We start from the raw sequence: 17,723 nt of genomic DNA, 5'->3' as shown, positions 1-17,723 counted from the left end.
GAAATTTTTCTCAATTCATGGTGTTTTTCATTTTGTGAACATTTTGCAAATCCACGAATATTTTTTCAAATACATGAACTTCTCCAAAAAGATGATCCTTTTTAAATTCAACGATCAAAGGTCAAAGATGTCCATGCTCAACTTGTCATCCAGGTCAATCATGAAGAAGGTTTTTTTGGTCGAACCAGAAAGAAGCGGTCAGGCGTATGGTCATGACGAGCGACAGCTGATCGCTTGTGTAGTTGGGCCGACCTATGAAAGGTGGTATGCGAGTGCTGCCTAGGAGCTCCCCCTGTACAGGGAGTAGCTTGACATACTTTGTTTTTTTATATTTCAATTTTTTCTTTTTGAATGTTATTATGCTTTTTGAAATTTGTTCAAAATTAAAAAATGTATTCTTAAAATTGTTTGGAATACAAAAAAAATCAAGGTGGGCATTCGGTAGGAATCAAAAATTTGGTTTATACTATTCTTTTTTAATCCGTTTAGCAAAACTAAAACTAAAACTTTTCTGGCCTATCCGAACAATCTCGGTTGAACATGATATTTTTTGGAAATCTCAGGACTAGCCCCAACCTTGGTAAGCACACAGGTAGGTGTGCCCATGGTAGTCACCCACACCAGGTTTGAATGATTTCCTACATCATATGCAAGTTGCGACACGTCCGAACATTTAACGACCATTTTTGACCCGGAAAACTTAAGAAAATACAAATTTTGTCGAAAACCAAAACAACTTTGCATGGTTCCTTAACTTGGTCATACAAGCCACGTGAAAAATTGGGGTCATTTCAAGGATGTCGAAAAAAACATGCTATAAGATGAAGCCTTGTATTTTATTATTAAGGATTTTTTTCATTTATAGCACTAGTTGTATCTCACTACTCAGTTTTGCCATTAGAAATTACAACTGCTCAAAAAATGCCATCACTCTGTGAGATGTTTTCTCAAAAATACCATTAGATATCTCAAAAATGCCAACGTTTCATTAGATGTTTGCTCAGAAATGTCATTAGACATCATTATTGTCAGGTCAAACTAGTTGACCATGTTATATGACAAAAATAACCCTGTACCCACATGTGAGCTCTCTCTATCTCACAATGATAAGTGTGAACCCCATTTGTTTGGAGTAAGTAAGCGAATAATTTTAGAGAAAATAAGAACGTTGTTGGGATCAAGTGGGACCCACACATTATTGTAGTGAGATAGAGGGAGAACTGACATGTTGGTCTATAGGTATTTTGGTCATTATGACATGGCAAACGTGATTTGAGCTAACAATCATGGTGTCGAGTGGCATTTTTGAGCATGCACCTAACGAAGCGGTGGCATTTTTGAGCAGTTGAAATTCCTAGTGGCAAAACTGGCATAAATGATAAAAACCCTTATTAATATTTGTATTTCAATGTTTGTACATTTTTTTTACAATTGCGGCCATTTCAATGTTTGTACAAGTTTCTAGAATGCAAATATTTTAATTTATGAACAAAATTTGAAAAGCAAACTTTTAAAAAAAATGGACAAATTTTTAAAAGCGAGCATTTTTTAAAAAAGGAAAAATAAATTAAAAGGGAAAAAAACTATCAGCAAAAAAGAGAAAGAAATAGTGGAAAAAGTCTGTTGTGCTACAGTAAACTGGTCAGTAAAGGATAGTTCTAGTAGGTTGTGTTTTTGTAGTTAGACATTGAAGCTTATCAGCTCGTGTACCTAGCGACGAGCGATCGGTAGTGAGAGTTACAGGGTTCGATCCCTCGCACTGCCATTTCATTTTTGATATATTTTCCCTGTTTTCGCATGCGATAATGGGCGGGCCCAGTCGGGCAGCATACTGTACATGGCGCCATCTATATGACTACTTCCCAGACGGGGAACCCTATTTGCTGCCCGTGGGTGTTAAACCGTCGCAGCTCCTTTGAAGCGAATCGAGCGACCGACAGGATAAGAGTCGGCCCACTTTGAACGAGCAACCGGGTTTGGGAACCATTTAAAAGGTTCCCTGAGCATTTTTCATTTTTTTTCTTCATTTTTTTCATTTTTTTTTGTTTTTCTTTCTGCTTATTTCTTCCTTTTCTTTTATTTTCTTCTTACCTTATTTTATTTTTATTTTTGTTTCCTTTTTATTTTCCATAAATTAGACAAATTCGAAAAATGATTGAAATTCCAATTTTTCTTCACATATTCGAAAATTGTTCATGTTTTTCAAATGTATTTATGTTTCAAAAAGAGTTCAGAATTCCAAATTCCAATAAAAGTTCAAAAGTCCAATTTGTTCCCTTTCCAAAAAATATTCATGTTAAAAATAGTTCACCGTACATTGGGAAAATGTTCACTGTGTATAAAAAGTGTTCATTGTGAGTAAAAATTTTATTCAGCATGCATTTCAAAAAAAGAATCAGCATATATTTTCAAGAAAGTTCAGTTTTGTATTTGAAAAAATTCACCATGTACTAAGAAAATGTTCAGTGTGTATTTTAAATTCACTTTTTAAAAAATTGTTCACATTTAAGAAAAGAATATTCATTTTTTTTAACAATTTTGAAACATTGTTGGTATTCTCAAGAAATTTTGTTCACATTGTTTTGTAAAAGTATTAAAAAAGACCCGGATCTGCAGCTCTAATTATAACTTTAAAAAAAATTTGAACACTATTATTACTTTAAAGTTAACGCTGCCTTTAAGTTGTCATCAGTCACTAGGTCGTTTGGTTAGCATCTATTGCACGCTTGGCCAGGCTCTTGGGAAATGGGCTGGCCTGTATTAATACATATACATCAGACTACCGTATAATTTGTGAAAAGTCTATATTACCCTTTATACGTTTTGTGAGGGGGGTCTACTGAGGCGTATCTCCATTCCTAATTGTGTGTTTAGCTTCCTAGCCGTATTAACAGTAACATAGTGACAAAAGGTTAAAAAGTAGAACAGCTGTTACACAAAGGCTCAAGTTATACCATAGCTGTACAAAAGTCACAATTACAAATGAATCATATGTATAGAAATAAATAAGATGTGAATTTCGACAATGGATGAAAAATCAGAGTATGCTAGCGGTGCCAGGACCTTTGTCTATACTAAAAAGCTCAATCCCCGGATAACTTGGGGACGAAGCTGTAGCAGAGCTCCAGAATGAGCACCAAACATCTATCAGGATCATGCATTGGCTAGAGAATACCAAGCTCTTACACCGACAATTGTAGGGTTTTCATCATGAATGATAAAAGATCTCTATTCCGATCCGCGCCTTCTGTTTGCCTTCTGTTTCTCCTTTGTCTCTGATGCTTTCTTCCTTCTGGCGATAATGCCGTCTTCCGGCCGGCATTGGTACAACGATTGGTGAGGAGGAGCAGACGATCATCAAAAGGTTTGGTAAGAGCAGTGGGAATCTGATCATCAGAGCTCATCTTTAGGACAAGCTTTCACATGGGCTGCTTAAAACCCAGTGACGATCCCAAAACCCAACAGAGGGAGAAAGACAGTGCAATTTGAATCTGTGATACTGCTGCTATGTGCACCTTTGCTGCTCATCCAAACCACTTCTCACTGTACAAGCAAAGTCTGAAAACGCAACTAGGAAACTCTGTCGGTCTCCTGGGCAGGTCGAGCCCTCTCTTCTTCGCAACGAAGATGGAGATCCTTGTACGCGTTTGCGCAGGCGGCGGCGAAGCTCTCCATCGCTTCGAAGAACCTGTTCATGCATGACTGCAAACCCACTTCAGAGGGCGGATCACCATCCCGCACGGCCTGCGCAGACAAGGACACGCCGCCCTGATTCGAAACGAGCACGAGCTTCTTATTCTGTGCCTCAAGGGCCTTGCGCATCGACGCTTCATCCCTCTCCATCACCCTAAGCTCCCTGTCCATGTCTCCGTTGACCATCATGCCCTGCCTCCACTCTAGCCTGTGCTTCTCCCACAGGTGCAGAACCTGGGAGGCAAGAGCCTGCATGGCGTCTACCACCCCCGTCTCCGGTATCCTCGCGATTCCGGTCGCCCAGTTATTACAGATGATGAAGATGGGGGGTGCTCCCAGGCGCCCCGGGGAGAACGGGGGAGTGCCGTCGTCGGTCACTTCAGGCACGTAGTCAATTCCCTTCTTCAGCCAGTCGTTTATAGTGCCAATGTAGCTCGTTTGCGCGTTAACCCATGCGGCGAAACTGGCAACCAAATCCAGCAACTCAAGCTCCAGGTGCTTGATTAAGTCGATATGGGCTTCACTGAATCTTGCAGCTGCGACAGTGGAGTCGATGCTTTTAGCTTGCGACAAGGCATGGCACTGGATTTTATGGCATTCTGACATGGCATGCCACATTTGCATCAACCTGAAAATGCACCAGAGTTAAACATACAAACAGCAAAGTGACACAAGGTGCCAACATAGTGATGCATGATAGGAGCTTCTGTGTCTTGAAAAGTACTACTTGATACTGAAAATAACTTGAAGCCCAATACATCTTCCGGGTCAAATGCCTAGTCGGGTCTTGAAATCATCTCATTGGGTCTGACAGCTTACCAGGATACCCAAAATTTTACGACGTAACAAACTGCGGTGCTTCAACAGAGGAAATAATCCGGTTATTGCTAGTGACATGTTTGAAGCCACAGAACCAGAAAGATTATTGTCTGATTAATTTAATGACTTCCCTTTTATGATTGTTCGTGGATGCCCGGAATGAAAAATACTTTGTATACCAACAAATGTGTGCTAACTGTGTACTAGAGAATGATCTAACATCTCGGTTGCCTGCTGACCCAACGCTACAATTTATCCACTCAATTCATTTAAAAAAATGTATGCATTGTGAGCATTCATCTGGAAATTATTGTTATTTTCGGAAAGAGATGCATAGCATACTACATACCCTTGAATCAGCTCATTTGTTTGCGGCCATAATTCTTCATCTCTCAGCTTATTGATCTTCTTTGAGATAGTGTTGACAACCTGAATGGCAACACTCATTTTTGTCGATAGCTTCCTGGTATAAGTTTTAATTGCCTCAAGTTTATGAGCCTCAGCACCTCTCTCATAAAGAACTTTTAGTTCCTCACATTTTTTACCATACAGCACCCTCATCTTCTCCTCGGTCTATAATAAACAGAAGTACATGAGTATAACCAACACAAGACAAAAAGGATAGAGAGAAATCAAGTACTTTTAAGTTTTTACTATGAATAAATAAACCCAATTAAGTAAAATACTTGTGCAAAGAGAGCCTTGGCTCAGTGGTTGGGTATGCGGTTGTGCAGCCTAACGACCCGAGTTCAATTCCTAGAATTGACAGGTGATGCACAAGGGTTTTCCCCTGTTTATTGAGGATCAAGTTTGGTGTGTGATGGAATCACGCATCAAGAAATATCTTGATACTCATTTAAAAAAAATTCTGAGGACCATGTTTATCTTGGTACTCATACTAAAATGGCCGTATGCATCCCTAGTTGGTGCAGAGGCCGGGAAGTGAAATTCTCTCCCATTTTAAAAAAAAAGTAAAATACTTGTACTACATGGCAAGGAAAGCAAAGGAACAGTGATGCCAAAGCATTTGAAGATGGTTCCTTCAGAAGGCAGTTATCTGAATGGTACTCTTCACTAGCTTCAGAAGGAGTAAAAAAGATTAAAAAAGAAATGGTTGTGTAAATTGTTGAAACAGAAAAATGAGCAGTCTACAACTACTAGGAAACTTTATATAAAGCTAAAATGGAGTTATTCATAGCGTAAAACTCCCAATTGTCTATAACTGACTACCTGCAATATTTGTGAGCATACTCGACAGCTAGTAGCTGACATTCAAGTTTGTTAAACATAGTACTATATCGCTACTCAAGAATCTTACAACCGAGTCATCTTGGATCATATTAAGCAAGTAGCAAAGCTAATGAATGTTCAACATCACACACATAAAGACAAAATTGCACACGGATAATATCATTCAACTAGTAGAAACTAAAACGAAGGTAGTAAAGCATGCTCAGAACCTTGAGTTCTTCAAGAAGCTTCTCCTCCCACATGTAGAGCTTCTGCAATGTCGAAGAAAGGTTGCCATGTTCTGTAGCTTTGTCCTCCACAAACTGCACGAACTCCTCGCCGACCGAAGGCCGGCCACAGATTATCATCGATGAGGATACTACAGACAGAAGCAATTGAGTTAGCCAAAATTCCTATTTTCATCAGATGGCCATCAAAAGATGGAAACTCTGGAGAATGCTTCATAATCATAGATAAACCTTTCAGCCCTGAGGTCTTGGGGTGGTAAGGCATCTTCCCAACCTCGAGCACCTTGGATACATTGGCTGCAGAGTTTGCGGCATGCTCGAACTGCGACCTGATCTCCCTTGCCACCTCAATATCATCGTTGTAGGACTTCCCGGGAACCGCAGCAGCGGCATCTGAATGTCCTTCCACCACACTCTTCTCCACTACATGGACATGATGAACCATGCTGCTTGCCTCCGACGACTTGGACTCCCTGTGCGGCTCCTCGCCGGCACTGCTCCTCCCTTCGTCCTTGGAGAGCCCAGCTCTGTCGGCTTCACTGTCGTGGTTGCCATTGCTGCGTGCTTCCTTGACGACCTCTTCTTCCACTTTGGCATTCTCCAATTCCGGGATTTCACCCCCCTCCTGCGCCACCTTGGAGGTCCGGCTAGGGGTATGGGCCGCCACGGCGGCCGGCTCCTCTTGGTAGTAAGTTTCAACTGACTCAAACGGGTTAAAGAAGTCCCAGCTCGACACCTGCGGTGGCGCCGGCGCAGCCCCATCGACAGAGGAGGCTGCCGTCTCATGGAAGCCGCCGTAGTAAGATCCGGGCAGCGGTGGCCCGGAGGCAGCATTGCCCGGGTAGTAATGGACGGTGGCATTGGTGGCTTGGGTGCGGTGCTCGTATGACACAGACAGCGGCGGCGGCTGGCTGCGGGCATAGGTGATGTTGAAGAAACCATGTCCATAGGCGTCAATGTCGGGCCCGTACCCATACGCTTGGCCGGGGACGTAACTGTAGAGCGGCGGAGCGTATCCGGAAACGAAAGGCGGAGGCACCTGCTGCGGTGGCGGTGGCGCGGACGGGAGGGGCTCGAGGCGGGGGGCATGCGGGTCGGCCTCGTCGTCGTCGGACGGGAAGCTGATGTGCGCGCCGTCGGGGCCGTCTTCGTCGTCCGAGTGGAAGCAAATGTGGCCGCCGTCGTCGTCATCGGCCTTGTTGTCGGGCGCGTCGGCGGCGGGGAGCGGGTCCCCCTTCCGGCGCTCAGGGAGGCGCGGCGGCAGCGCCGGTGGCTCGGGCGGAGGCGGCGGCGGCAGTAGGAGGAAGTCGTGCAGGGCGGCGCCGGCGGCCTTGAGCGAGGCGGCGTAGGCGCGGTGGGCGTCGGCGAGGGCGTAGCGGTGGCGAATGGCGTCCGCCAGCAGCGCGGAGCGGTCCCGGCAGAGCGCGACCGCCGCGTCCTGATCCCCACGGGGCGGCTTGGAGTGGCCGCACCCCATGGCAGCACCCAGCCACCAAGCAGCAGCAGCAGCAGAGCGCAAAACAGTTTCGAAAGTTAACGTTGGTGTAGGGATGGGATGCAGGTGGGGTGGGGTGGGATAGGATTCGGCGACTGCTGCGGATCTAGAGCAGAGCAGGTCGGGCGGGAGTCTGCTCCTTTCCTTTTGGGCAGATAGCGACCGTGCGTGCGCGAGGGATGCCCCGCCGCGGCGGCCCCTTCCGCAGTCCAGTCCAGTCCAGTCCAGTCGAGTCCAGTGGGTGGGAGGAAGGGAGGCGGAAGAGCCGGAGTGGGGGACAGGGCACCCGTGCCGTACGTGGCGGCGTGGAGGGCTTTTCGGCTTTGCTCCGGTGGGAGTGGGACAGAGCCACTCGCCAGGCCACTCACGGGGCACGGGCTCACGGTGACGGTGAGCAAACCTGGTCGAGTTTTGGAAGGATCCATGCATATGAATCCATCATCTGTTCATCATGATGCACGGTGAGTCGTGATTTCGTGATGACTTCGCTGGTAGAAAAAAGGGAAAGTTGGCTACTTTTGCGTTTGTCAATCTTGTAGCCTCCGACGGGACAAGCGCTGCATGCCAAGATTCCACGTCAAAAGTGTAATTTTTTTACGTCTACATTGTACCGTACTTTTGGCTTTTTTGCACGTGACACGAGTACCACACCATGTACTGCCCGGCAACTGGCATTGGCATGAGCAAAACTACAAAATGCCAGCTGTGTCCCAAAAGAAACTAGTACACCCTCAATGCATAAGGCACCTCCGAGGACAACCCGTAAATTTTCTATCGCATGTAGGGGGAGCCTGTCCCCGGACATGAACATGGGAGTCTGTCATTCAAAACTAGCCACATAAATTGCGGACTTTTTTTTAACAAACCGGATGAAATTCATGCAAACACGGTCGGATTTTATACAAACATGATGGATTCCATACAAACCGGACGAAAGCGGTTACATTTTAGACATATTTTAACTAAAAAGGTAAAATTATGTGCATGTACAGTCGTGCAGAGCTCCACTCTCACGACATGTATACTCTACACTAGTCTACGGCCGGCCGTGATGGATACCTTTGTCTTCCCCATGTCCGGCAGCCCGCCCGAGGCATATTCTTCCCTCGTTTCTTTCCTATGTCCGGCCAACGGCGAATCTACTGGGGGGCTTTAACAGGCTCGAGCCCCCCTCCAGCGACGCAATTTTTTTTACTACTACTCTTAAGGGCCTAGCCCAGCTAAATATTGGACTTCAGCCCAGCCGGACTCCACATGTTCGCTCGCACCAGGCAACCTCGTTCGTTCTAGAGAGAGAGACGGAGGCAGAGACCACCCGCTCGTGAGCCGCCTCCACCCGCCATGTCTCTTGTGCCCTAGTCGCCGCCGGCCGCCGGAATCTCTTCATCGCGTGCTCATCCCAACCAACCCCAGTCTCCAACGACGGTGCTCATCCCCGACGGCTGCTCATCCCCTCCCCAACACCGCGCCCGGTGGCATCCTCGTCTGATCCGGCGGCAACGGCGAGGCCGTGGATTTGGGGGCTTGGTCAGCCTCTTGCTCGCCGACGATCAGCATCTGGTCAACATGTCGAGGCTCCGGCGTAGTTCGGCCGGTGCCGCCGCTGCTGCTCTGCTCTGAAAGTCTGAAGGTTGATTCACTTGATTAAATTTCAGCTTTTCAGATTTTTAGACTTAGGTAGCTGCCTAACTATATACTGTAGTAAATTGTTTAGCTACCAATTGATTACTGATTCATAGTAGATGTACAGTGGCTGTTGGTGGTGGTTGTTAACATCCTAAAATTAATCCATGTATCCATCTTTATTCTTGTTTGTAGAAATGAAAAGAAAGAGGACCTTGCACAGTTGGTTTGCAAGCAATTCAGACGCATCCCCCGTTGTTCCTGAACCCAATACTCCCCCAACTGATGTTCTTGTTCAACCAGCCCCAGTTGAGAACTTAATTCACTCAACTCCAACAAATGAGAGCACTAATCCCTCTACCGATGTCGATGAGAGCACTATCCCCCCTACAACAAATGAGAGTATTGATCCCCCAGTCGATGAGACCACTACCCCTCGCACAAATGAGAGTACCAATCCCCCAACTAATGAGAGCACAAACCAACCACCAAGGCATCATATACTAGAATTCCATCCGAGTCAGATTTTTGGTGATCCGGCTGATCGAATACCAATAGAAGATTATGTCCCTGAAATTCAAAGTGAAGTGAGAAGAGCTTATTTGTTGAAAGGAAGAAACAAAGCTAGCGGGCACAAATTTGAAGTGGGATTGGAAGGTAAATTTTGGTGATCTTTTCAACCCCAATGGCTAGATAGGTTCGATTGGTTGGAATATAGTGAGAAAAAGGAGGGTGCCTTTTGTTTACCTTGTTTTCTTTTCAAGAATCCATCACATGCCACTAGATTTGGCAATGATGTATTTACAATAGATGGATACAACGTTGGAAAACAACTTTGGCAAATTTTCAGAAACATGTTGGTGGTCCATCTAGTTACCACAATATCGCTAAGGGCTTGAGTGATGATTTCAACAATCAAAGGGCCAATGTGGGTACCAAACTCCGAGTTTACAATAAAGAGGCTGAAATAAAATATAAAATCCGCTTGACTGCATCATTGGATTGTGCAAGGTATCTCATAGCTCAAGGGGAAGCTTTTCGTGGTCATGATGAGTCTTCCAATTCCATCAACAAAGGCAATTTTAGGGAGTTCTTGGATTGGTACAAGGACAAGAATAAAGATGTGAAAGATGCATTTGATAAGGGGCAAGGTAATGCACTAATGATATGTTCAGATATTCAAAAGGACCTTGCTACATGTTGTGCAATGGAGGTAACCAAAGTCATCAAGAATGAGCTTGGAGATAAGAAATTTTCGATACTTGTTGATGAGGCTAGAGATTGCTCAATAAAGGAGCAAATGGCAATAATTTTGAGGTAATGCATACGAATTTGCATAGTCTTTTATTTGTCATTGTTGTTCGTTTCTCTTCTTTTAATTTGTAGCTTTTCAAATGTGCAGATTTTTGGATGATCATGGAGTGCTTCAGGAGAGATTTCTTGCTATTAAGCACATAACATATTGTACATCAGCCGGAATTAAAGAAGTATTGCTTGATGTGTTAAAGTACCATGGCTTGCCTATTAATAGGATACGTGGACAGGGTTATGATGGGGCTTCAAATATGAGAGGAGAATTCAATGGTTTGCAAAAGCTAATTCGTGACGAGAGTCCATATGCTTTCTTTGTTCATTGTTTTGCTCATTAGTTGCAATTGGTGGTTGTCACAGTGGCTCTGTGTTGTCCAGTTATTGCTGATTTTTTTAACTATCTTCCCTTGATAGTGACTCGAGTAGGTTCATCTTGCAAAAGAAAAGATGCATTGCTTGCAAAGCATCATGACAACTTGATAGAATTGATGGGGAATTGTAAGATATCATCTGGAACTGGTTTACATCAAGAAACTAACCTTTCTAGACCAGGAGCTACTCGTTGGGGCTCACATCTTAGAACTTTGCTTCGTATCTACACAATGTGGAATGCAGTGGTGGATGTGCTAGCAATTGTGGTGGACGATGCCAGAGAACACTCTTCTCAAGGTGGAGCTTCGGGTTTGATTGTACAAATGGAATGCTTTCAATTTGTGTTCATCATGCTATTCTTGATAAACTTGTTGAACATCACAAATATGCTATCACAAACTTTGCAAAGGAAGAATCAAGATGTTGTTGAAGCCCTTCGTTTGATCTTGGATGTGAAAGAAGCTTTGCAAAATATGAGGGACAATGGGTATGAGTCATTATGTGACCAAGCAAATAACTTCTGTGAGGAACATGGCATTGAGGTGCCAAATATGGATGATCTTGTTGGAGCTATGGGGCAATCTGTTCGTTTCAAGAATAAGGTGACTCGACATCATTATTTCAAGGTTAGCATATTCAATGTTGCTATTGATGCAACTCTCACTGAGATGAATCATCGATTCAATGAAGCTAACACCGAGTTAGTGGATTGCATGTCTTGTCTTAATCCGGCAAACAACTTCTCAAAGTTTAACATTGACAAGCTTATTCGGCTTGCTGAAATTTATACTAAGGATTTTACGCAAGCTGAACGGTTGTTGCTAAGATATGAGCTTCCAACATTCCTTACAAATATTAGGAGAAGTGAGGAATTTAATGCATGTCCGGATGTTTCTAGCCTTGCTCGGTTGATGGTTCAAGCAACAAAATATAGAACTTTCCAATTGGTATATCGCCTCATCGAGTTGACATTGATTCTTCCAGTGGCAACTTCATCGGTCGAGAGGATATTTTCAGCAATGAAGATCATCAAAACTGATTTGCGCAATAAGATATCAGATGATTGGCTTAATGATTTAATGGTTTGCTATTGTGAGAAAAGGATATTCAGAAGTATTCCCGATGATCAAATTATGATATGATTCCAGAAAAAGAAAGATCGAAAAGGACATTTGCCTCCTGAGTATAATGTGATTTCTTAGAGGTATGCCTCTGTTTTTCTACTAGTGCTGATAGTCACTTGAGGATGCCTTACTATATCACTAACAATTCTGCTCATTTGGACAGATGGCTTGTAGTTTGTCTCTTCGATTTTGGTGTGGAGGTGTTCTGCAACTACTAGTATCAGCTAAGAAGCAACACGCAACACCAATATCATTGTTTTTGTCTTTTTTTGTTGCTTCTCTAGTACTTGATCTATGGGTGTGTGAACTGTATGAAACTTTATCAATCATGCTACTAGTTTATGGGTGTAAACTGCACTTGATCTATGGATCTGGGAAAATGTGAGCATATTTGGATGACTGGATTATGAGATAAGGGCTATTTTTGCTAAACAGATTCAAGTTTTTCTTGAAACATTGATATTTTTCAAAAAATCTGAAAAAATTCAGTTAAATAGTACATGTTCCAAATAGTAATCTGGGAAATTTTGAGCTTATTTTGACAACCGGATTATGAGATAAGGGCTATTTTTGCTAAACAGATTCAAGTTTTTGTTCAAAAATTCATATTTTTTCATAAAATCTGAAAACAAAATTCAGTTAAATAGTACATGTTCCCAGTAGCAATCTGGGAACGTTTGAGCTTATTTGGACAAATGGATTTGGATATAATCATCTTTTTTTCTTCAGAGTAGTGTTTAGTTTTCTTGGCATAAACTTTGAGCCCACCCTTCATTTTCTTTCTAGATTCGCCGTTGTGTCCGGCTACGTCGCTCATCGGAGTGGCAAAAAGGGTGCTTCAGCCGGAGGGGAAGGTGCTTCTGAAGGGAATATGCCCTAGAGGCAATAATAAAGTTGTTATTTATATTTCCTTATATCATGATAAATGTTTATTATTCATGCTAGAATTATATTAACCGGAAACTTAGTACATGTGTGAATACATAGACAAACAGAGTGTCACTAGTTTGCCTCTACTTGACTAGCTCGTTGAATCAATGATGGTTATGTTTCGTAACCATAGACATGAGTTGTCATTTGATTAACGGGATCACATCATTAGAGAATGATGTGATTGACTTGACCCATCCGTTAGCTTAGCACGATGATCGTTTAGTTTGTTGCTATTGCTTTCTCCATAACTATACATGTTCCTATGACTATGAGATCATGCAACTCCCGAATACCGTAGGAACACTTTGTGTGCTACCAAACGTCACAATGTAACTGGGTGATTATAAAGGTTCTCTACAGGTGTCTCCGATGGTGTTTGTTGAGTTGGCATGGATCAAGATTAGGATTTGTCACTCCAATTGTCGGAGAGGTATCTCTGGGCCCTCTCGGTAATGTACATCACTATAAGTCTTGCAAGCAATGTAGCTAATGAGTTAGTTACGGGATGTAGCATTACGAAATGAGTAAAGAGACATTCCGGTAACGAGATTGAACTAGGTATTCAGATACCGACGATCGAATCTCGGGCAAGTAACATACCGATGACAAAGGGAACAACGTATACCGTTATGCGGTTTGACCGATAAAGATCTTCATAGAATATGTAGGAGCCAATATGAGCATCCAGGTTCCGCTATTGGTTATTGACCGGAGACATGTCTTGGTCATGTCTACATAGTTCTCGAACCCGTAGGGTCCGCATGCTTAACGTTCGATGACGATCTGTATTACGAGTTTATGTGTTTTGATGTACCGAAGGTAGTTCGAAGTCCCGGATTTGATCACGGACATGATGAGGAGTCTCAAAATGGTCGAGACGTAAAGATCGATATATTGGAAGCCTATGTTTGGACATCGCAATGGTTCCGAATGAAAATGGGAGTATATCGGAGCACCGGGAGGTTACTGGAACCCCCCAGGGGGTGTATGGGCCTTAGTGGAAGAGAGAGAGAAGAAGCAAATGAGGGGCGCCCCCCCCAAGCCCAATCCGAATTGGGAGCCCCCCTTTCCTTCCTTCTTCCTCCTCCTTCCTTCTCTCCTAAAACCAAACAAGGGAAGGGGGAATCCTACTCCCGGTGGGAGGACTCCCTTGGGCGCGCCTAGAGAGGCCGGCCTCTCCTCCTCCTCCACTCCTTTATATATGGGGGAAGGGGCACCCCATGGACACACAAGTTGATCATTGATCTTTTAGCCATGTGCGGTGCCCCCCTCCACCATAATCCACCTCGGTAATATCGTAGCGGTGCTTAGGCGAAGCCCTGTTCCGGTAGCAACATCATCACCGTCATCACGCCGTCGTGCTGACGAAACTCTCCCTCGAAGCTCTACTGGATTGTGAGTTCGCGGGACGTCACCGAGCTGAACGTGTGCAGATCGCGGAGGTGTCGTACCTTCGGTGCTAGATCGGTCGATCATGAAGACGTACGACTACATCAACCGCGTTGTCATAACGCTTCCACTTACGGTCTACGAGGGTACGTAGACGATACTCTCCCCTCTCGTTGCTATCCATCACCATGATCTTGCGTGCCCATAGGATTTTTTTGAAATTACTGCGTTTCCCAACAGCTTCCGTGGAGCCCCGACGGGTGTGCCCTGGATGATCTGAGATAAAGACCGGATAGATCACCGGTTGCACAAGCTAGCGACGTGTCGGCGATGGCCTCCATGGGATACAAGCGGCGGCGGCCTCCTGTGTTCTACTTCTCCTCGATGATAGCGGCAGGTGTAGACGTGTTGGCTGCCACCTCGTCGACATCCGCACAAGCCGGCTTCTTTCTCCGCATGCATGGCACGGCTACGCGCACATCGACGGCGAATGGCGCGATCGTAGGCACTGGAGGCACGATACAACGCGGCGTCATTGACGACAGCGACGATGCCCATGCCGCCGTGGCAGACTGGAGCAACTTGACACTCCTCCTCGAGCTGGCTTGGAGCTGCGAGTTGCTCCGTCGGGCTTGGAGGTGGAGCAGCGAGCTGCCTAGCTCGTATCAGACGGGCTCGGCAGGTCACCCAGACGGCTTTTATGCCGGAGAACTGCTCTTCCAGCTTGTCGGATGCCATTGAATGATTGGAGAAAATGGTGGAAGGAGGAGATGGAGAGCGACGGAGTGGTGCGATTCTTACCTAGCGTCTGGCCTTGTTTAAATAAAGAGCAGACGAGAGGAGCCTGCCCGGCGTTGCGTTTAATGTCAGCCCGCTCGTGAACAGACGTGTGGCCGGAGTAGGTTTCTCGGCTTCCACGCGGGTGTAATGGAGGCGTTTGAATGCAACGAGGAGGCGTGTTCAGCCGGGCGTGCAGCGGGCGGCGCCCTCAACCGGGGCACCTTCAATGACAAAGGCGGTGAGAGGTCGCATCCGCTCTGAGCCGTCTTTAATGTGAAACGATGTGCTCTACAGCAGCATGAATGTGGACAGTTGGGCGACGGGCGGGAAGCGAAGGGAGGGGTGTTGGCGGGCCTTTGGTGCGTTATTATGCATTGAAAACAGTAAGGCAAATGCCATAAGGCCCTCTTATATTTTCTAAATATAATCTTGGGATTTTTTTAAATATTTTTCTGAGTAATGCGCTAACAAATAAGTTGTCAAAACATTCATGTACGTACATAAGAATGTTCATATGTGCAATAAATTGTTCATCACGTGTTTAAAAAATATTCATGTAATAAACAAGTTGACGTGTTTTTTTCAAGAAATCATGGATTTGAAAAAGATAACCATATACATGAAACAGAATGTTCATCATATGTGTTCATGTATGCATAATAGTTATATTTATGAAATTAAAGGGATAGAAAAAAGAAAAATACTATACAACCAGAACAAAACAGAAAGAAATAGAGAAACTAGAAGTAAAGCGATAAAAACCAGAAAAAAACTGACAGAGAAAAACCCCGGAAACCCTGTCTAGAACAAAGGTCGACATTTCGGGCACCCCTATTTCTCGCTTTAAGCGAGCACCGGGGGAAGCCCCGCGTCGGTGGTGGCCAAGATGGGCCGGCCCAGCCGCGCAGGAGGCCATGGCCTGTTTTTTCTTCTGTTTTCTATTTTTGTTTTTTGCTTTAGTTTTGTATTTATTTATCTATACTCCCGGGAGTATGTACTTCCATCTTCAACATACCCTGTAGACGTATTAATTATATCTCTTTATCATTCTCAATATACTTTATTAAATATTTTAGGATGCCCCAATACGAGTTTTGTGGAAAAAATATCATTTTTGACGTACTTTTTGCAATATACCTTTCTCACATACGAACAAATCAGTATATATGTAAACCTTTAAAAATATGTAGACTCACATAATTTTTTTCATTAAAATCATTTTAAGGTATCTAGTAGTTAATAATGAAGTATATTAAAAATAATAAAGGGGTATAAAAGATTTATCTATGTGATATATGAGGAGCGGGAGTACGTACTCTTAGGAGTATACAACCATTTTCATGAAAAAAATTATGTTGCTAAAAGACATTTCTAGATTACACTAACATCATATAGAACATGACTAACAAGAATAATTCATGAGGAAAGCCACGGTTAAGAAGATGGCCCGAAGGTCGGGTTTGTACAGAGGGAAGTTCAGGCGCGTTACTCAGGCAGTTCAGGTTGTGATCAGAATATTATTCTGATCAGAATAGTGTTTACGTGTGTGTGTGTGTATATATATACACACACACACACGAAAACACTATTCTGATCACGAGAATAAGTTATTCTTCACCCGAGGTAATCTTAAGATCATTTCATAATTAAATTACGTTTGTAATTTAAATAGTTACATTCCTATTGATTCACTACGTAAAATTTGGCACAAGAAAATAAAAATATAGATCATAAACCAAGAAAATTTGTAGTTTATGTGTATTTTACACTATATTTTTACATTTGTAATTTTACATAACATAAAATATTTTTTACAACGATTATATATTTTCTTACGGTCTCTTTTTACGTCGGAAATAAGACAAAACTTATGAAACGTAAAATTACGAGGCATTGATGGTAAAATAGAGGGGGATAAAGAATATATATATATATATATATATAGGGTCGCGCTATTCGTTACCCTGAGTGAGAAATATTTATGTACTCCTATAGACTAAACAGGCTAGCGGTTGTTAGATCGGCTGTTAGATCTATTTACTGATCATTGCACCGGCTGAATAAATGATTTTCAATTGCATGCATGCGTGAACAGAGATATTTGAGGGATCCTTCTAAATGGATAAGGTTGCGCTCGTTCAAGTCTACCACGAGCCTAGTAGTTCAGCACTTTTATATAAAAAATATATGCATGGCCAATATATACTATTTTTTGCACGTGAGTATATACCACGTCTTATGAAAGATCGTACTCTGTTTTTGTAGGGTATATATACTGCTATTTGAATTGTAGTATATAAAGGTTTTTCTACATGCAAAGTATGTGTAGTATGTTTTTTTTGTTGTGTGGAAAGTATATGTACTATTTGTGCATGGCCAATATATATTATTTTTTTTGGTAAGGAGCATCACTACTTTTTTATGTGAGTATAAGTATATACTTGTTTTTTATATTGTATTATATACTCCTTTTTTTGGTCTGGAAGCATATACTTTTTTATGTGCGTATATACCACTTCTTATGGAAGAACTCTTTTTTTTCCACATCAGTGTATATACTGCTATCTGCATTGTAGTTTATAGAGCTTTTTCTACATACAAGTATGTACTATTTGTGCACGACAAATATATACTACTTTTTTTGGTATGGACTATATAATTTTTTTTGTAGCTGAGTACGTACATTTTTAAATTGTAGTATATACT

The 17,723-nt window shown here is 43.1% G+C and overlaps 1 protein-coding gene across 1 annotated transcript; it reads right to left on the bottom strand.

Moving 5' to 3' along the window:
• Nucleotides 1-2,973: 2,973 nt before the first annotated feature.
• LOC125523443 (protein ALTERED PHOSPHATE STARVATION RESPONSE 1-like) lies at nucleotides 2,974-7,747 on the bottom strand. Its single transcript, XM_048688475.1, has 4 exons — nucleotides 6,222-7,747; nucleotides 5,973-6,121; nucleotides 4,862-5,085; nucleotides 2,974-4,321 (listed from the first exon to the last, which is right to left on the bottom strand). Exons 1-4 carry the CDS (start codon nucleotides 7,465-7,467, stop codon nucleotides 3,571-3,573), a joined length of 2,370 nt encoding a protein of 789 aa, XP_048544432.1. The 5' UTR covers nucleotides 7,468-7,747; the 3' UTR covers nucleotides 2,974-3,570.
• Between the last annotated feature and the right edge of the window lie 9,976 nt (nucleotides 7,748-17,723).

This window comes from Triticum urartu, chromosome 7 (genome assembly GCF_003073215.2).
Source record: "Triticum urartu cultivar G1812 chromosome 7, Tu2.1, whole genome shotgun sequence".
NCBI lineage: Eukaryota > Viridiplantae > Streptophyta > Magnoliopsida > Poales > Poaceae > Triticum > Triticum urartu.
Note: the sequence above shows the minus strand (reverse complement) of the source record. Positions and strands in the feature narration are given on the sequence as shown.